The sequence below is a fragment of the Plasmodium brasilianum genome (assembly GCF_023973825.1).
Source record: "Plasmodium brasilianum strain Bolivian I chromosome Unknown PB_00_22, whole genome shotgun sequence".
Classification (NCBI taxonomy): domain Eukaryota; phylum Apicomplexa; class Aconoidasida; order Haemosporida; family Plasmodiidae; genus Plasmodium; species Plasmodium brasilianum.
The window spans coordinates 1,960-24,354 of NW_027122935.1; the positions used below are offsets into that span (position 1 = coordinate 1,960).

Consider the following 22,395-nt stretch of genomic DNA (forward strand, 5'->3'; position numbering starts at 1 on the left):
CATTAATATATATATATATATATATATGTAATGGAATTCCAATAGCCTATTTGATATGAAAAATTTAATTTTTCCATATATCTTATTTAATATTAAAAAATGCTTTACAAATATATAAATAAATAAAACAATCGTAGTGGTATAACAAAATATTCAATAATTCATATAAATATATATTATTTTAATTTTTCACTAATCTAAATTAATTATGACGCACAAAATGTATGATTATATGATATAATCAATAATATATTTAAAAAAATATATTTAAAAATATATTAAAAAAAATATATTTTAATATACTTATAAAAGAGTAAAACAAACAAAAAAAAAAGAAAAATATTGTTGTATACTTTTGTAAACAACTATTAGGCACTTCTTTCAGCATATTTTCTTACATTTTAATAAGCTATATTTTCTTTTATGTTTCTATATATCACCACAATTTATATTTATTTTATGTATTATTTTTATCAGATTTATAATGTATTCAAATAAAATAATTTAAATATACCATTCTAAAAAATGATAAATTTTATTTATATATATTCCCATGTATATCGTTATAAATCAATATATTTAAAAAAAAAATGGGAGAGACTATAAGGGATTAAAATAAAAAGAAAGAATAAATCAAACAATTTTCATAAATATAAGTTCAAAAAATAAAAAAAATTAAACCATTAATTCTTTAAATAAAGAATTTTTTAATCATAAATATAAAATCTGAATTTTTTATCTTATGTAATTATTTACAAAAATTTATATTAAAATATATATATTTTTTGTTGTTCGTTTATTTTCCACACCATTATTTATCGTTATATTTTTATTTCAAATGAAACATTATAAAATGTAATAGTTTATTTATATTATGATAGAATAATCAATGAATTTCGTGTTATGTTTAAATTGTTCTGTAATTTTATTTACCAACTAATTTTTTTAAACGCATTATGATTTAACATATTATATTATTTATTTTACCTGCCAAATAAACATTTTTATATAGTGTTAAAAATATATTTTCATATATCTCTCAAATGAAGAATAAAAACTAAAACTAAAAAGCATTATTTTAATATGCATATTAAAATATACCTATGAATATTTACAAAAAAATAATCGTGAAATATCACTGTACGTTTATCAAATAATGTAAGTTATTATTCTATTTACACGGAATTATATTATTATTACTCATTAAAAGGTTATCATTTGTTTTACCTTTTTTAATTATATGATTTAATTAGTTGCGCTATAGAGTGTACTAATAATTTTTCATATTATGTATAAGTATTCAAAATAATTTTAATTATTTAATATAACTAATGCATTTTATTAATTAAAATTTAGATAATATTAAATAATTTATATCCAAAAGTGACAACAGGCATATCGAGAAGTATCTATGTATATAATGAAGTATATTTTTAAAACTACCTTATAGCATAACCTATATACCATAAATCATTTATTTTTAGGTGTCTCATATGTACATAATATGAAATGTTATATGTATATTATAATAATGTATACTTTTCACAACTATAGAAACAATGTGATTTAATTTATATATTTTTAATTCTCAAATCCAAATATAATGTAGAAAATATAAAAAAATATTAACATAATAATTATAGCACCATAATATTTTATACAAAACTTAAGTATAAAATTAACACAATAAAAAGAAAACGATCAGTACGAACAATTATTTGTACTATAAATAATATATTTTCGGAAATATAGAATAAAAAGTGTAATTTATATTAATAAATGTAATAAAATTTATATATACATATATCTGTGTTAATAAAAAATAAATTAAAACTTCATTACGTATATTAATAACATTTTTATACAGTAAATATTTTGTTAATGATATTACTTGTACGTAATTTTATTTAGGTGGCTATTTAACGTTTTCTCAATACAAGAATTATGAAGTTTTTTTATAAGAATATATACTTAACTGTGATTTAATATAATAATATTACTAGAATATATCAACAGTTGTGATATATATAAGGTAAAAAAAAAAAAAAATCCATAAAATAAATATTAATGTATTCAACTACATTATACTTCTCGTATGAATTACTATGAATTGATCATTTAAGAGTTTCTTTTAATTAATATATATAAGTTTTAAAAATACTAAATTGATAAAAGATATAAATTTGTATTTCTCTTTTATATTTTTATTTACAACAAACTACAGTATAATATAGAATCATTATGGACAATTGTATAACATCGGTAATATTTACTGCTTTTTAATATGATTAAATTTTTGCATATATTATTTATTTATGATAAAAAAAAATGATAGTACAATTACGATATAAATTAATCCTTAAATAATTTTTAATAATTCTTTTAAATTTAGTATTCGACTTTCCACGGTTTGACGGTATGGAGTTACGTTGTAAAACCCACATTTAAAGCTATTCAAGACTATATACAAAATAAAACTTCTACCTTAAAAAATGAGAAAAATAAACAAACATTTAGGCAAGAATGCTTAGGATTGGCTGATTACCTAATTAATAAAAAGGTTGCACCAAGATATGAGAATCAAACAATGTGGGAACTAGCATTAAAGCATTGGTTGAAACGTTACTATAATAATCTAACTAATCATCATGGAGGATGTCCTATGATTTTAGAGAAAAAAGATAAAGAAATTTTACAATTAAAATATCAAGAAGAAGATTTCTGTGATAAAAGAAGGACAGATCTGAATCAAATAAAAGCGTTAAAAAAAAATTACCCAAGTAATTGTACTAATGAATATTTAATGAAATGTAGAGAATATAAGGAATGGCTTGAGGATAGGAAGTTTTACTTTGAAAAAAATAAAAATCTCTTTAAACATTGTTATAAAACAAAAAAAAAATCCACATGTAACATAATGGATGAAGAAACTTTTAAAGAATCTCCTGAATGCTCATCCTCCTACATAGATAAAAATTGTAATTTTGTATCTGAGAAAAAGGTTAGCGATACACAAATGGAAGCTCCAGTTAAAGATCAAGATTTATCAACACCTCATGCAGAAAACGAAGGCACACATGCTCCAGATGAAACTGATAATGAGACTAAACAGCAGATTTATCATGATTCACAAACTCAACTTCAAGAATCGTCGTCATTCGAGCTTTTAGATGAGCAACGTGTAGCTGAAGAAATTCCAGGCCCATCATCTGCACAAGAAGAAACGTCAATACCTAATACAGGAACTAAAAATAAATATCAAGTAACACAAGTAGATCCTGCATTACCAAAAATAGTTCCCGAAAGCGAAGAATCTCCTCCTGATAATGCTCCGTCATCTCCTACCTTATCAGTTCTTCCATCAAGATTTCCTCTTAGTTCTAAACTCTCTAAAATTCCAGGTACAAAGAATTTTACATAAAATACTTTTGATATAACTGCTAAAAGTAATACACATTTTTAAAATGTTCTTATAGGTTCAGCAGAAAACATGAGTAACACAAATATATCGTCAATTTTAATAAACTCAATAGTTATTATTTTATTATGCCTGTTTATTAAAGTAAAATAAAAATTAAAATTTTAAAATAATATAAAAATTTTATTACTGTAATAATTTATTATATAAGAAATTTTTTTTTTATAGTACGCTTTAATAGGAATGATTAAAAAAAAAAAAAAAATAAAACGAAGGCACGTGAAATTCTTGAGATTACTATTACCTTCATTTTCTAAAAACAAAAGTAAGTTTTTAACAGATGATCATTTAGAACACCCAATATATGATGAAAAAGAAATCGTAAAAAAAATTAAAATAAATGAATTTAAAAAAAATATAAACTTGCCAAATCGAAAAAAAGACAGATCCAAAACCATAATAGAAGTACATATGGAAGTACTCGAAGTATGCAGAAATGAAGAATGGGAAAACAACAAAGAAGAATTCTTAAAAATATGCATAGATGAGTTCACAAAAAAGGAATATAATGCCTATCCTAATTTAAAAAATGATAATTTAATAACAGAAAATATTAAAAGTAGCAATGATATTACAAAACAAAATATTCTATGGAATAAATGGATAGAAAGGCATAGATATATTTCTGAAAAATTGAAAAAACAGGATTGGTTTAATAATTTAAAAAATGAATGGAAAAAAGAACTAGCTTATATGCAAGAAATGGTAAAATTAAAAATAAAATCTTCTAATGAAAATCACAAAGTTCTATTTTTAGAAAGAGAAAAAGATATATGGAAACAATGGATATCAAAAAAGGGTACTATTATAGAGCAATATTTGGAACATGAATGCTTCAATGAATCCTCAGAGGATTTTCACAATATATCAGATGAATATCTAAATGAAGATACTAAAAATTATGTATCATTAATGAATATAGAAGAATTCCAAATCAAGGAAAATTATGAAGAATTCTATAAATATGCAAAACGAAAATTAGTAAGAAAGCTATGTATTCTAGTTTTTATGACGATATTAGAAGAATGTAAAAAGGAGGTGAACTTTCAAAATAAGAAATCATATTTCGATAGTTCCTTAAATGAACTGAAAAAAAGATTAAGTTCAGATAAAATGCCAGAAATTACAGAAAATATAATTGAATATAACAGCAATGATTTAGGATATATACAAAATAAAGAAATCCATGCTCATATAGGAAATGATAGTTTCAGGAATGAGATAGAAAACTTGATAAGAGAAGATAACGTATATAGAAATTCTGTAGTTAACTATGGGGCACTAGACAAATCTGATGAAATAGAAGAAAAACAGATATTATAAATTTATAGGTATACATCCAAAATACATCTAGATGATATATAAGAAAAAAGTCTGTTAATGAAATATATTATTTAAATTTTGTAATGTCTCTAAAAAATAAAGAAAATGAATATAAAGTAATAAGTAATAAAAAGAAATAAAAAATCATTAAATATGAAGTTTGAAATTGAAGCACTTCAAATATATTACAATTATATATACGTTCTTTATTTCTGTAATATTATCCATTAAAACAATATATTAATACTTGCTTCAATAAAAGTACTAAGATATTAATATACCTATACAAAAATGCAGTTAATATTAATATTTTCCGAAAATGTTAAACTTGGAAAAAATTATAATTTGGAATAAGGAAACAAAACAAAATAAATAAATTGTAACACTATTCTTGAATTAATACAATATAATTACAAAAATTTCTGTAATTCTATTTTATCCTATTACTTCATAATATGTAGTTATTTTCCCATTTAGAAATATATTTATTTGTATCTTTTTTACATTCCCATAGTTCGACCGTTTTATGTTTTAATTTATATAAAGATTTTGTTCATAAAAAAAAAAAAGGAAAAAAACTACTTATGAAAACATAATGATAATTTACGGAAAATTTATATTATAAGTTACATTATAGAAAAATGTATGCTATGTACTTAATGAAAACATCTTAATCTGATATGAGTTAATTGATGTTTGCATATTAATAGCGTTCATTTATTGTATATCTTTAAACATTTATCTATTAGATATATTTGTGTTCTTTTAAATTATTTATTTTTCTCCAAATTAAAAAATTATATTTAAAAATTTTATTTCTTAATGACGAAATTCATTTTATCCATAATATATATGGCATAATAAACGAAACACATTCACATATATATTGATAAAAAGAATGTTTTTCCATTCATAGGAAAATAGGAAAAAGATAGCATAAATCATTTTGCTTTATATTTTACTACAACTGTGGGAGCCATTCTCAATTAGGAGGTGTTATATAATAATATTTCTAAAGGATTGTATTATTTATTGTATTACTTATAAATTGCTAAAATGTAAAATAATTATTATTAATGACTTATAAAATATCATTAAAAATAACAACTTTATAGTAAATCATGGAAATGATATATCAAATCCATTTTGCAATATTATTATTCATTTGCCATGCTATGCTATGTTATATAAATATATTTTATGATATTATCATTTTCTGTCCTCACTACAACATGATATTAATTAATTTTTAACTAAATACTCACTTTCACATTTAATAAGTTAATTTTTCCTTTTAAAATATAAATCCCTTTTTACCTTCTTGTGCATATTTCAACAACCATAAAAAGTTTGGTACCCATATTTTTTATAATATTTTACTTCCTATTAGAAAATTTTTTTTTTTAAATATTTTTTAAAAATATTCTAAAAATATTAATTAAAATTATATAATATTACAATTCTTACAATATATTAATAAATAAAAAAAGATTTTATTATAAAATTTTATTAATATAACAAATAATATTTTTGTTATTAAAGTATAATAGTAAAAAATTATACAAGCAAATTGTTATTCCGTTTTCTTTAGAATTATTAAAATTCATACCAAACAAAGAGATATATAATAATTTTTTCTTAGGATATTTCATTATATTTATTCTTATCTTTTAATATCAGAAATATTTAATCAGTAAAAAAATAAAATAATAAAAATATGTAAATAATTTGTCTATTAATTAAACAAATTGTGTCAAAAATAATGGCAAACATCATAATTTATTTTACAGAACTTCGTTTATTAATAAAAAAAAATTGGACAAAAAATATAAAATATGAAGCAAAAAATAAAATAAAAAAATGAAACAATAATTAGCAAAGTTTAAAAAATTAAGATATAAAGTAAAAAGAGAATAAAAATAAAAAACTAAGAAGAATATATATACTACATAAAATAAATTCAGAAAATAATAGAACGATTAGAAAAATAAAAAACAAAATTAAAAAAACTCCTAAAATAATGTAATTAAATTTTTGAAAAAAAGTGTAAAAAAACCTAAGGAAAATATAATCCATTTTAAATGTTAAAAAGTTTTTTTTTAATTCCTTATTATTATTCTCTGTATAATTGTCAATTATGTTTAAACATAATTTAAGTATAAATTCAATATTGTAATTTTTATTTTTTTGTATTTTTTTCTAATTTAATTTTTATCTTCATTTATAAATTATTATATTTATTATATTCACATAATTACGCAGAATAATATTTTCATAAAAAAAAAAAATTATAATAACAAGAATGTTAATAAAGAGGTAAGGTATTTATTAATAAAACATATATGGATAATATTGATGATATACTTATATGTTAAAAAGTAACGAATTGAATTACTTATTATAACGCTTGAAATTTTATCTTTCTATCTATATCTATATATAAATATATATATACATATACATGTTTAGTTTAAGTTTTACAATAATCCTATATTTTATTATTATTTAGATTTTAAAATTAAATATTTAAAAAAACAATAATAAAAAAAATAATTAATTATTATTAAAATAATGTAATTTGACACAGGTAAATAAATAAATATTTAATTGCATTTAAGTAAATATAGGTGTTTCTCTATAGAATTGCTTTAACCTTATTATAAAAATTATAATACTTAATTTTTTGGATCCATATTTTTTTCATTGAAAAATTTTTATTTTATTATTTTTTTTTAAATAGTAATTTAAATACTTTTTGTAAACCATTTTCTCATGTTCCGCGTTATTTTTATACTTATTATTTTAGAGTTCATGCTTTTGTAATTTAATATATTATATTGAAAAATAAATAATATAAAATAAAACTATAAAATATTTAAGATGAAATCAATACTCTTTTTTGTATCAGCTTCCGCTGTTATATTTAAATTATCTTCTACCTCTGAAAGTGTTAATGGTTGCTTTAGTGGGGTAATATAAAATATTTCAAATAAATATATTTAAATTTTAGTTAATTCTATTTAAAAATTATGTTAATATAAAAAACATATATTCTTTTTTATATTTTATTTAGATATGTAGTGGAAAAACAAAACCTGCACTTTGTAAATCTTATACTACTTCTGAAGATATGCCAATAGCATATTTAAGACAAACAATAGAGAAAAACATTCTATCAGAAGAATCACGTAAAACATTTGATTGGGAATTATGGTTGAGGAAACAGGAAAAAGAAATGATAGAAGATTTTGAAAAGGAACATGCTGCTTTGTTAAAAAACAAAAATGAAGCATTTAATAATTTTTTGAACAGATTAGAGGAAAAATGGTCGCATTATAATCCCAGAATGCACGAAGAATATCAGTCAGATCTTTATGATGTATGTTCTAACTGGAGTGACGATGAATGGATAGAGTGGTTCAGAACACGTGGATTAGATTATATAATATCAGATTTTGAAAGTTGGTTCAACGAAAATATAAATGTGTCCGCCTACAATAAAATTATGACATCCAAATTGACTAACTGGAGTAAAAGGAAGAAATGTGAATGGAATTCAGATCCAAATAGATATTACGAAGCGCTTTATTGGATACGTTGGAATGAAAAAGCATTATATGAAGATCCAGATATTAATATAAAAGTTTCAGCCTATTTATATTGGGTAAAAAGAAAAAAAAATGAAAAGAAACAGTGGGACCGTTTAATTAAGCGTTTTAAAAAAAAATATGTAGATTATAAAAACTCAGCGTTGACACAGTGGTGCAAAAAAACTACGGGGGCTTATAATAATTGGTTAACATCCTTTTATATAAATTGGATAGAAAATAAATACTGGAATTGGTGGATTATAGAAAAAAAGATGAAATAGACTTGTGAATAAAAATAATAAATATTATATAAAAATGAACGGAATGTAATTACAAAATTTTCTTCTATTTAATTTACAAGGTAGATATTTTATCATGCACAAATGAAAGCTAGGAGACAGACAAATATGCATAATGGAAAATATATAAAATAGAGATTTATAAGTTAACTATTTTTCATTATAGGGTCATGTTAAGTGAATATCTTATATTTTTCTTAAAGGAAGAAGATGGCTATTCTAAAAAAAAAAAAAGTAGAATAAAAATAAAGCTGGATCACTGAAAACAAAAATTGAAAAGAGTAGTGTTTACATTTGAAAAATCACATTAACTCAAAACATAGAATACTTATATAATGGTAAATGTAATTTTAGAAACCTAAATAAAAAATCACTATTTATTTTTAAATTTATTAGCATTTATTGTATTTGTGTTTAAATAGTGTTTACTTTTTTACATTTTTTTTTTGTTATTGAATTTATTTAGTATATGTAAAATATAATATTTTAAAAAAGTACTTTTGTTTTTTTCTTGTAAGTCATAAAAATAATTTAATATTTATAATCATATATACCATTATGTGTTTTTATTACACAGATAATTCATAGTTATTACTATATTTATTTCCATATATCATAATCATACTTCTATAATTAGTATATCTCATATAATTAAACACTTTTCTTTATATTTAAATTTATTAGTGAGAATATAAACATTTCATTCTACAGTTAATATTAAAAAAAATGAGTATATAAATCCACATTTGAATAAATTTTTTTATTTCATTAATATTAAAAAAAAATTGAATAAAAAAAAAGCGTACTTTGCACTATATAACATGAGCTTTGTTTAATTTGTAAAAGTATATATATAAATTACCCTCAATTTATTGACTTAAAGGTTATTATATTTTTATTAGATAAATAAGATTTAATAATCATTTTTAATCATAATGTGCAACATTATGACATTTAATAATATTATTCAAAATTATATGTATGAAGTTTTTGTATTATTTTATATAACATAAATTGAAAGAATTACACTTTATATATTTAACTATTATTATAAAGGATTAAAATATTTAAATACTTTCTAGTACATTTTTATATTTATTTTATTTATTATACTTCTGGAAGATGGTTTTCAATTAAATATATTTTTTTTTTTCTACAGTCGCAGAGTTAATATATTATCTAAAATTTTATTATTTCCTTTTTTCTTCATTTCTTCTAATAAAGTATCCCTTTAAAAATATATTTCATTGTATTACCTCTTTACATACAAATATATATCCTTTTTTTTGTTTAATTTTTAATAACAAAAAACAAAAGTTACTAATTTTCCCTTTTTTTTGGCATTATCAACATATATTGTAACTCAATATTCCATATTAACGAAAAATTAAAAATTATATAATTTAACATATATAGAAATATGTTCGTAGACAAAACATACATATCTTAAATTCACTTATATACATGTCAAATATTAAGAATATAATACGTGAGATAGATGATATTCTATGAGAATGGACTACAATGATAACGTTTATATATTCTTATTGAAAAATTGACTGATAACTTGAAAACTATTCATAAAAAAGCAAAACAATGGAAAAATTAGTAGATAATTTACAAAAATCCTATCTACATTAATATTTCGAGACTACAAAAAGAAGTAAAAATGGATAAACTCTTTTATTTAATTAATAGAAGTATTCCTTTGTTAAGAAAAGGAAAAATAATAAACAATGGAATTTATAGCTAAATGAATAAGAAGCTTTGAATTAGAAAAAACATAAAGGTAAATCAAACAAGTGTTATATCTAAAAATAAATATTAAAACATTTATAAAATTTGCCTCTATTTAACTACTAAAGATGTTACGTTTCATGGTTTCATTATTTAGATTTTATGCTTAGGATTCTGTGCTTAAGTTTCAAATTTTACATTTTAATTACGCACGCAATAAATACAATAAAACGGAACCTTGAAAATATGTTAATCAGCCGTATTTTTCATTAAATAGTAATCATAAATGTTCAATACATTAACATAAGTTAGTATAATTTTAAAAAACTTTTAAATAATTGAATTTATAATAACACTTAAATAAAATCTGCATAATTAGAACTATATACCATAGTTATTTAGTAGACAATAAAATATGCATATAATTCTCACCATAATAATAGAGTAATATAATAATGCTACACAAAGCATATGAAAAAATAAAAAATTAACTAAATTACACAAAAATATAACTTATAAGATATATTATCCATAAAATATATATTTAATTATTATTAATTCAGCAATTCTGTTACATTATATATATAATAAATTTAGGATATATTAAACTAATAGCAAAGAAATTATAAAGATATTATATATAATTTTTGAAATATCTAACTCAACATAAATTAATAATATTTATATTAATAGAAAAACATACTTTGTCTATGAAGTATATATGTATCTATTATAAAACTATCATTACAAATGCTTGGATAGATATCTTGTTCTATAAATATTCATCCATTGAAATAATAAATAAAAAAATACAATATATAAACAAAATATAGGTGATTAAGTGATTTATAAATATTAACACTTAATGTGTTTAATCTAAACATGAATTATAATTTATTTTACTAGTCAATAATTATAAAAATTTTTATATAAATTATTGTTATATCATTGTTAATTTGAAAACTTTAATTATATTTTCTCATTCTATTTTCTCTAATTACTAAACAAAATTAGATGTATTATTATTTTAAAATATTAATACAATAAGCATACAATAATACTGTAGCAAATTAAAAAAATGATTATATAACTTTATAACATCTACATACAATAAAACATAACTACTTTTATATTTATTATCAGTAACAAATTATATATATTTTATATACCTCAATTATTCCATCTGATATAAAAATTTTATATTCTCCTAATTTATATTATATTGTTAATTATTACATTCTAAAAAAATGAAAATATTACCCATTAATATCTGTTTAACACTAATTCACAAATTTAACCTTTAAATGATATAAAAAATAAAATAAATATATAATATATTTATATAATATCAATATAATATATATTAAAATAAATTTTAAAAAATTGAATCAACAATACAATCAGGGATTTTAATAATATAATAATTGGTTTTTACTTTTCAATAATTACGAAGTTTCATAATGCACAAATTATAAAACAATCATAAATTTTTCATATTTAAAAAGGATATTATTTTATTATATATTTATATTTTAATAATTATGTAATAAGAAAAACACCAAAAGACTTATAAGAATATTTTTTACATAAATATATTTTCCTACATACAGCTCATAAAATATTATATAAAATAAATAATAATAAAGTTTTTGTGTAAAAATATAACTTTATATATATGACAATGTAAAATCGCGTGCTCACATATTTTTATTATATACTAAACAAAACATATTTATTTTTAACTTAAAACAAATCATATATTTTCTTTAATTACATTAACAAATAATAATTTTAGAATAAAACAATTTACATAATAGAAGACAGTAATTGTTAGTTAAAATATAATTTAACTGAGATCTAAAAAATAATATTAATAATTCTATTATTTATTTATTTTGAAAGTACAGACATATATTATTCGTGGAAATCTATTTTTATGTACAAATATAATTACTATAATAAGTATTTTTAGTTATACTTAAATCATATGTTAAAATACTAATAGGAAAAATTTTAAAAGTTCAAATTCACAAAAAAATATGGAACATATTTATATTCTTGTGTATTTAAAAGACGTGTTATACTCATGTAAATTTTTAATATATTAGAAATTTTAAGCATGCTTATTAAGAATATAACTAAATATATTACAGGTTTTACTTAAAATCAAAGACTGAATTACACAAAAATATACGTTTACTATTATCCATTTTACTCAGTAATAAATTTAATTTTGCTATATTTTTCATTATTCCTTAACATATTAAAAATTCCTGTTACAAGCAGAATTATCGATATAACTATAAGTATACCAAATAATGTTAAAAATACATAAGAATTTGCTGTTTTCCACCACCCTTCTACAGATTCACACAAAATTTTCCATATATTACCCTCACTAAGTGATTCCCATCCATTACTGAAATAATTTAATTTTCCTAATAAGTGCATTTCTATTGCAAACAAGTAAAAAATGATATAGCAACAATATATCCATAATTTTTAAATTTTATTTTATTATTGCTTCGCAAATAATTAAATTTATATAAATATGGTACATTTCACCACATCAATGAATAAATATAACTTGAAAAATATATTATATATTTTTATCTTAATATTATTCAAAAAAAAACTAATATTCTTTAAAATAAAATAATATTAATTCATTGATACATATAAAAAAAAATAATTATTTAATGTAGTACACTAATTAAATAATTTTTCTTTCAACATTTTAAGAGTAAACTAATAAAAATATATGTTATATATTATTATGCCGGTAGAGTTCTTATGCAATGGAGAATATAGATAATATATATATATATATATGTATGTATATTATATTTTTTTACATATTAAAAGAATAATTGATAATTTTAAGGATGCTATCTTATTAATAAATATAACTTAAAGTAATTATATAATGGGATAATTTGTTGTATTTTTCTTATATCATACACTTTAGTATAATATTATAATATTAGCAATAATTGTAGTAATAAATAAATATAGCAATATTCCGTATAAAATTTTTTATTAAATTATTTATAACACTTTCATTAGTTACTACTTAAGACCATTTGCTCTTTTATTATATATAATTAATTCAATAAAAGCTATTTATATTATTTAATCTATTAAGATATACTTATTTTAAAGGAAAATAAATATATATTTTTTATTTATTCATAATAATATTTTAAAATAATATGCTCAAATAAAATAAACTAAATGAACTTCCATTTTTTCTAAATGAAATGATTAAATTACATAGACCTAATTTTTTTAATATTTATTAATTAAATATATATATTTACAACAAATATTAAAATAACAGTAAATAAAAATAAAGAAAGGGCGATACCTGGTAAAAATTAATGCAGAAATATTATATGTAATTCTATTAATTTTGAATATTTCAAATAAAATATATTTACAAATAACAATTTACGGTTTATAATATATACATAACATATAAGAAAAAATCTTAGATTTATTTACTGAAATGCATGATTTAGTAATTTTTCTTTTGAAAACATTAAAACTAACATATTATGTATTTATTTATTCCTCTACAAATAAATAATGTCAGCAATATAATTTAGTGATATAATTTAAAGAATGAACGTAAATAAATAGTATTTGGCTAAAAATATCTTTATACGAAAGGATGTTTTTGTTAATATATTTCCCTTCTTTAATTATTATATCTAATAATTTAATACTTATATATATATTGTATGTAAAAAATATAATTCTAAGTATGTAAAAGTATTTTATTTTTCATCTAATATATTACTATTCAATGGAAATAATTACTTTATTGTAAAAAAGCAAAAAAATTAAAGTAAAAATTTTATATTTATATTGAAAAGAAAAAGCATATGAAAAAAAAATTATTTTGCTTTTATTGTTTAAAACCATATGTAGAGTTACTGTGAATTTATAAATTCTCTTAATTTAACTTTGTTGATGCTATAATTGATTTATTCATACTTTTACATACATTTAATGCATCCTTCTAAAATAGATATTAACCAATTTTAAAAACTTATAATATACATATATAACTTCTTAGAAAGATATCTTATATATAATTGAATTTTTCTAAATATTTACATAAATTAAGAATTTATCATTCTTAAAATTGTTCTCTTCCTAAAAATTTTTTTGGAATTGCTTTTTATTAATTATTTATATACATGTCTAAATTGGTATATTTTCCTCAAATTAAAGTATAATTTGTGAAGAGTTTACATGCATTAAATATATTTAATTTTATCCTAATTAAATAACTATATGGTGAATTATGCTTGTACATATATATTCTTATTTATTATTCAATGTTTCTAGCATTGAATTGTATATTCAATATTTTTTTTGTTATTGTGTTCTTCTAAATATATCATTCATAATAATATATTGTTTATCTTATAAATATAAAGTTCAATATTATACCTATATAATGAAAATAATTTTTCTTCTTTCAATATTATTTTTTCTAAATAATAATAAAAATATATATTTAAAATGAAAAATTTAATCCATAACATTTTAATAGTATGTATACCTTTATTATTTTTCCTTAAAAATGTTAAATTTTTTCGTTTAAACTGTCAGAAGTTAAGCATTAACAAACGCTATATAGTTTAATAATAAATAATATGAATGGAATTTCATGATTTTATCCATGTGCCTTTATAATATTGTAATTTATATAGTTTCTATATTTACATGTATCTATAAAATTAACTCATTCAATATTCTATGTGCTTAAAGATTATAGCAGTTAACATGAATATATACAAGTTATTAGGAAAAAAAAAATAACGTTCTGTTAATTTTATGATTACAACTTGCACTTGTCGTCATAGGACTTTCTATTTCCCTAAGATTGATTTCATATATATAATAAGTTTAAATTATAAATTTTTTATATATGTATATGTTTAACATGTTTTAATACTATCATATATTGTACTAATAAAAATAATTATATAATGATTCATTAATATTAATATGGTACTTTATTTTATTTATGTGAAATGATATTTCACGTGTATTAATATATGTTTCTGCTATATTATATAAACTATCATATATAAAAAGAGAAATCGTATAGTATATTTTAAATAATACTACATATAAATATCAATGCAACAATATATATTCACTTAATGGCATTAAACAAAAGACAAGAAATATATATTTACTATGTAAAAACAACAATACACTTTTTTTAAGTATGCCCACAAATAATGATTTCATTCTGGATTAAAATAAAATATATAATGTACAATTTCTTATAGATGGAATATAAATTAACTAAAGACTTAAAATTATATGGGTTGTCCTATTATATATTAATTATAATTCATAAACTTATATTTTATATTATAACCTATTCAATTACACAAATAAGTATATTGAAACATAATATTTTATTTAAACTGAACAAATTCATAAAAGTATACACTTAACAACATGAAAAAATTCAAATTGTAGAAAAATTCTAAGAAGATAATATTATCTGATTGTAGTGCACAAAAACTAACATTTAGACCAATGTTTATACACAAAATTATAAAATTTAAGCAATTATGGATATAATTAATAAATATATAAGTAAAGATATTATAGTTTCACTTTTATGTTAATTAATTTACTGAATAAAAAAGCATATATCATTTTATTCTTTTTATCTTTTCCTAAACTTAATTTTTTCATATTTCTTAACTTTTTTATGGTAGTAAACAACCCTTAATATGAGGGTTATACCTAATATAATGAAAGGTAAGAAATACACTACAATACCAAATAAATTATTTAAGGTACAAACCTCATTACAACTTCCACTTGATCCGGCATTACAATGGTGCTCGGAGTTCCATGGTGCGCATTGAGTCAGCCATGATGGTAAATGTGAATTAAACCCCTTTACAATTCCCGATAACGAGGAGTTTATATGCCCCCACAAACCTATATGAGACCACAATCCCCCTGTCTCAGTAGATATTAAACCCATTGTTAAATCTATCATGAGTACAGCTATAAAAAATAGGATCAACAATATAGGTAAAGCAAATCGTAGTCCATATTTTTTACATATTACTTTTTTATAAGTCTTATCGCTAATTGTCCTATTGTTTTTAAGAAAATCTAAATAATCCAGTTCTTTGAAAATTTTTGATTCAAAACGAGAATATTTTTTTGTTTCAAATATACACGATTTATTTTTATTAGCTTGTTTACATCCTTCTGTATTACTTAATAAACTTCCATTTAATTCTGTTATTTTTGTTGTGGCCCCCTTTTCATTATTTGATATATCTCCTTTCTTAAGCATTCCAATATTTTCTTTATTTTCTTTTAACTCTAGAGCACTTAAATTCTTAGGCTGCCTACATTTTCCTAATAATCGATGAGTTTTTGTATTTAATTTACTGTCAAATATGCAATTGCCATTTGAGGAGTTGTCGAACGTAATCTAAAAAAAATAAAGTAATTATTAGTTATATAAAATTAAATAATTTTATAAAAATAAACGAAATAAATAGAACACTAAAATTATGAATAACATGAATATTATATAATAATACTTTCTTACTTTATCTTTGTTAAAATAGTACATCCAAGTTACAAACATAAAGATAGAAAATTTAAAGAAAATAATTATTTTCATTTTTTTTTCAATATATATTTTTAATGTTTTCCTATATTAACTAACAAATTAACAATAATATGATATTTTTTTAATGATAGGGACATTATGTTTATTTAATTAATTTTTTTTTTTTTTTTTCAGTAAAAATAGAATAAAACGAATGTTATTATATAAAATTTTTTAAAAGGAAAACAATGAAAAGTAATTATAAAAATATATTATGAATATTTTATGATAATTATATTTATAAAATAAAAATGTTCGTTAGAATAATATAATTCGATTACTTTAATAAATATTCAAAATACATAAATTAATTATATAAAATAATAAATTATTTAAATGTTTTCTTTATTAATCCTTTTATTATTTAAGTAAAAAAATATATAATTTTTTATTATACCTAAATATTGAGTTTATATAGAAGACAGAATATATAGAACATAGAGTATATGGAATATAGAGATTACAAGTTTTTTTATATTTTTGGATAATAGTAACTAATTTTAATACTGTTTCAAAAATATTTTTAATTTTATAAAATATTTAATTTGAAAAAGCAAGATATGGTAGTTAAAAAATATTAATTATTATAATAATGTAATAAATGTAATGAAGAACGAAAAGATAAATATTGTGTATACCATTTAAAAATGTATTAAATATTACTCGTTCACTCCTTAATTTCCTATAATATATATAAAAGGTCCAATTAATATAATACTATCAAATCCGTAAAACAGTATACATATAAGTATTAAAAAAAATAATAATTGTTTATTTTTTTTAAAAAATTTTTTAAAGAAAAAAAAGCCAATAAAGTTTTATTTATGCTATTATATGTAAATCAAATATTTCAAAATTCTTCAATTATATTTTATTTTTTTTTTTTATATAAATATATATGAACAGAAGAAAATTTAGTTTAATAAAAAAATATATATATATATATGTTACAAATGAACTAGTAATAACTCATTAAATTTATCTAATTAATTTAAAATTTTAATTATATGAAAAATTTTCTAAAATGTATAGCTTATTTATTTGGTAATTATTAACATAATATAAATTTATGTAATTTTTGCATAACTTAAATGTATTATTATACTCAATAACATATCAATAAATAGTTAGAACTCTTCTTTTAATTGTAACTGTTTGAAAACCTTAGGTTAGTATTTATAAATAATACGTAATTAAAAGGGTATGTTCTTTTATTATATATAATATCATAGTTATAAAAAGCGAAAAATTTAAATGTCCGTTAAAAAGATTTTTATAATAGATATGTTTTTTTACAAATATTTATGAATTATATTTCACATAATAAATACTAAGTCTTCCTTTTAGAATTATATATACATATGTATGTGTCCATATATCAAAATACATGCATTTCTTCTCATAGCATACAAAACAAGACACATTTATCTTTAATTTAACATTAATAATAGATATTCTTAGAAAAATGCGCATATGATAATGTTAGATTACAACAGAATATAAAATAAAAATAAAAATGATCTAGTACAAATATTAATTATTGCATTTCTATAAAATTATACGAATTGTACTACTAAGGACTAATTTTGAAGAACAAAAATATATATACATAGAAATATATTTAAATGGACAAATATATAAATTATGCCATAAGGTTTAATCAATATACAATATTAATTTAAAACACATTCAAATATATTAAAACAATCAAATTCTAAAAAAATGAAGAAAATATATATTCGTGTTTGTGTATTAAATAGATTGCACATACTCTTGTGCATTTAATATATTTTAGATATAATATATATCCTTATTAATATATTACTAAAATTGCTATGTTATTACTTCGTATTAAAGACTTCTTTACAGAAAGATATACATTACTTATTAGTTATTATGCTCATTAATTATCTTAATTTTACTATATTTTTCATTATTCTTTAAGATATTATAAATCCTTATTATAAGCATAACAGATAATATTACAATAATTATGCTAAAATAAACTATATAAGAATAGGTATCCGTAATATTTGTCATCTTTTCTATAGCATCATAGAAAAAATTCCCTACTGTATTATTTTTAATCTCCGTCCATTTAATATTATTCAAAAATGTTAATCCTGGTGATAGGGGAATTCCTACAACTACCAAGAAAAAAAAAAAAAACATAACTACTCCAAATCCGTAATTTCTAAATTTTATTTTTTTTAAAGCTATATCTCCAATTCTCCTTCTTTTCTCCAAAAAATCATTATATCCTTTTTGTTTAATCCATTTTTTCTCAATATGAAAATGTTTTCCATCAAACAATCCATTATTGTAATCAATAACATCTGTATAATATTCGGCATTCTTTAATAAACTTCTATTTGTTTGTTTGCTTTTTCTTTTGTCCGCTTTTTCATTAATATATATAGATATTTTTTCATTCACTCCATTTTTTAGAAACTTTTCTTTCAAAAGAAAATTATTTAAATTATCCTTTTCATATTTTCCTAGTGATCGATAATTTCTTGTATTTAACTTATCAAGATGATAATTATCATTCATAAATTTGCTAGATATACTCTAAACATAAAAAATAAATATTTATTATTAAAACGATTATATAATATAATGCTAGAAAAAATGTTAATAAAAATAAAAAAACACTACAAATATAATAAACATAAATATAGTTAAATTATATAATAATGCTAGATCCTGATTAAAATAGCACATCCGAGTTAAAAGGAAAAACGAAACTATTTTCATAGAAATAAGAAAGTTTTTTTCGTGTTCCATAATATAAATCATTAATATTTTATTATATTAAGAGAAAAATAAATTAACGAATATATACTTATAGTGATAATGTGTGCTCTATTTATTTAAACAATTATTTTTATTATTTCTTCATAAATAAATTACAAATTGTATCTAAATGTTTTATACTTTACTATAAATACAATATAAAACAACATTAAATATATACTTTATAATTTATATCATAATGTTATTTAAAAAAAAAAATAAATATCCTTGAAATATAATAAATTGAATTCCTAGACAAATATTTAAAATATGTAATTTATTTATTTAATTCAGGTCACAATTCAAATAATTTTTTTATTAATCATCTTCACAATGAACTATAAATTAAAATGTTCGTTCTTTTTTATATATATATAATGAGTTGATGTACTATACATAATTCAGAGTATATATATATAATATATTCCTCTGTACATTAAGATTATTACTAATAATTTAAAGGATTCTTTCCTATTAATAATTCTAATTTTATAAATATTATATTCCGGAAAAACTGATTATCTTTAATAATAAATTAATTATTATAATTTTGGTATTATTAAAAGAATACAAAAACTTATATTGTGTCATTTATATAACGTGAATTAATTCCTCAACAAACACATATAATTTTTTATGTTGTATTATTTTCCTTAGAAAGTACACATTATACGATATTACAAAATCTATAGAGAAATATTTATTTTAAAAGTAAAAAAGGGATGATTTTTTATTTTTTTTTTTCATATTTATTTACTGTTATCATTTTTATTAATATTTAATTTATACCATTATTTGTAAATAACAAATATTTGAACTCAACTTATAAATTTTTTTATTTTTTTTTAATTAATTATATATATTTAGATGAAATATTAATAGAGTAAAAAAGAGGGAAAAAAAAAGGGGTTAAGGATAAAATGGATATAAATATTGATTAAATTTCCATTTTTTTAAAATATATCAAAAGTAATGAATGTACTCCTTATATGCAATATATAATATTTACATAATAAATGAAAAAGAATAAGAACATAATCTACTAATATATATGATTTATTAACTTATTTAATTATTATTTTAGAACAAGTATATTATTTTTAATATATCTTGCTGTAAATATCTACAGCTGAAAAGATATTTTGTAGGTGGACTGTAGTAGAACTCCTTAAATATTTAAATAATAGATATTTTAACGAATATAATTCTAATATCTATAAAATATTATTTGAAGAATTTTATGGCCATTTTATATTATTTCCAATAAGCGTATAATTTAAAAAATATTATATATATACAAATTATAGTAATTATGTGAAATAAAACTTTATATTATTTTTATTAAAGAGTACAAAATTACATGTAAATGAATATAAAAAAGAAAAATATATCTAATTTTTAATATCTAAAAATTACATTATTAAATTTTTATTGATTTAATGTATATATATTACTGTAGTAACATTTATGAAAAAACTAATTTATTTTCTTTTAGCATTTTCGTAAACTGTCCATCTAAACTTTTACTCACCGATAATATATCAATATGAGATATACCTTATCCAATATAATATATGTGTAATTATGCTGTACATAAAACTTAGTTAATAAATTAAGGCAAATAAACTCTGCATAAATAAAATCCTATTTAACATTTATTTGTAATTGAACCTTTTCAATTTAGTTAGATTCACTGTTTTTAAAACATTTTATGAGATATTATTCTAAGAAATAAATAAAAATTGTATAAATGATTTATGATATTCTAAAATTAATAAATCCTAAACCCACAGTTTAATTTCTTCGGAAAATGCACAATTTTCTTATTATTACGTATATATATAATATGCCAATTATTATTTTTTTTTTTTTATATACATATCCTATTAAAGTTTGTATGTTCACATGCTATGCCTTTTTTATATAAAATAAAATAAGATAATTATGTTTAAAATTTACAAATAAACAAGAAATGTAAAATATTTATAAATTTCAATTTTAAAAATATTATTTTCATATATACACTATCAATATATTACCATATCCACAAAAAAAATATTCATTAAAACGTTCAATTTTTATGGAGTCTTATATCTTATTTATATGGTTTAAATATAATTTACACAGATACCTGAATATCGACTTTTTAAAAAAAACATAATACTTTTTAATATTTCCTTTTTTATAAATTTACTCATAAATTTAATATTTTACTATTTCTAAAAATTTTGCATATTTGAATAAACACATATAATTTTTCCATGTATAGCGAACAAATATTACTAATTACATAATAATTTCATAAATATAATTTTTGCACAAAATGGAACTTATATACATGTTCAATTAAAAAACCATAGTTATGAATATTATGCTGATAAAAATCATATTACCTAGTCCAAACGTGCAACATCATTCCTATTTTTCAATATCCTACAGGAATATAATCAATTTCAATTAATCCCAAATCTCGTAAAACTGTCACTTAGGAATTTATAA

At 19.1% G+C, this 22,395-nt stretch overlaps 4 protein-coding genes across 4 annotated transcripts; 2 read left to right on the top strand and 2 right to left on the bottom strand.

The window, feature by feature from the left end:
- Positions 1-2,241: 2,241 nt before the first annotated feature.
- On the top strand, positions 2,242-4,801 carry MKS88_000335 (STP1 protein; the record flags this gene model as incomplete). The annotated part of the gene is made up of 3 exons (XM_067219306.1): positions 2,242-2,262; positions 2,393-3,401; positions 3,660-4,801. The coding sequence occupies 3 exons, from the start codon at positions 2,242-2,244 to the stop codon at positions 4,799-4,801; spliced, it is 2,172 nt and encodes a 723-aa protein (XP_067070351.1).
- A 2,880-nt stretch (positions 4,802-7,681) lies between these two features.
- MKS88_000336 (fam-l protein) lies at positions 7,682-8,672 on the top strand (the record flags this gene model as incomplete). Its single annotated transcript, XM_067219307.1, has 2 exons — positions 7,682-7,771; positions 7,875-8,672. 2 exons carry the CDS (start codon positions 7,682-7,684, stop codon positions 8,670-8,672), a joined length of 888 nt encoding a protein of 295 aa, XP_067070352.1.
- Positions 8,673-16,128: 7,456 nt separating this feature from the next.
- MKS88_000337 (uncharacterized protein) lies at positions 16,129-17,112 on the bottom strand (the record flags this gene model as incomplete). Its single annotated transcript, XM_067219308.1, has 2 exons — positions 16,129-16,917; positions 17,038-17,112. The coding sequence occupies 2 exons, from the start codon at positions 17,110-17,112 to the stop codon at positions 16,129-16,131; spliced, it is 864 nt and encodes a 287-aa protein (XP_067070353.1).
- A 1,875-nt stretch (positions 17,113-18,987) lies between these two features.
- Positions 18,988-19,653, bottom strand: MKS88_000338 (fam-m protein; the record flags this gene model as incomplete). The annotated part of the gene is made up of 1 exon (XM_067219309.1): positions 18,988-19,653. The coding sequence occupies one exon, from the start codon at positions 19,651-19,653 to the stop codon at positions 18,988-18,990; it is 666 nt and encodes a 221-aa protein (XP_067070354.1).
- Positions 19,654-22,395: the final 2,742 nt, after the last annotated feature.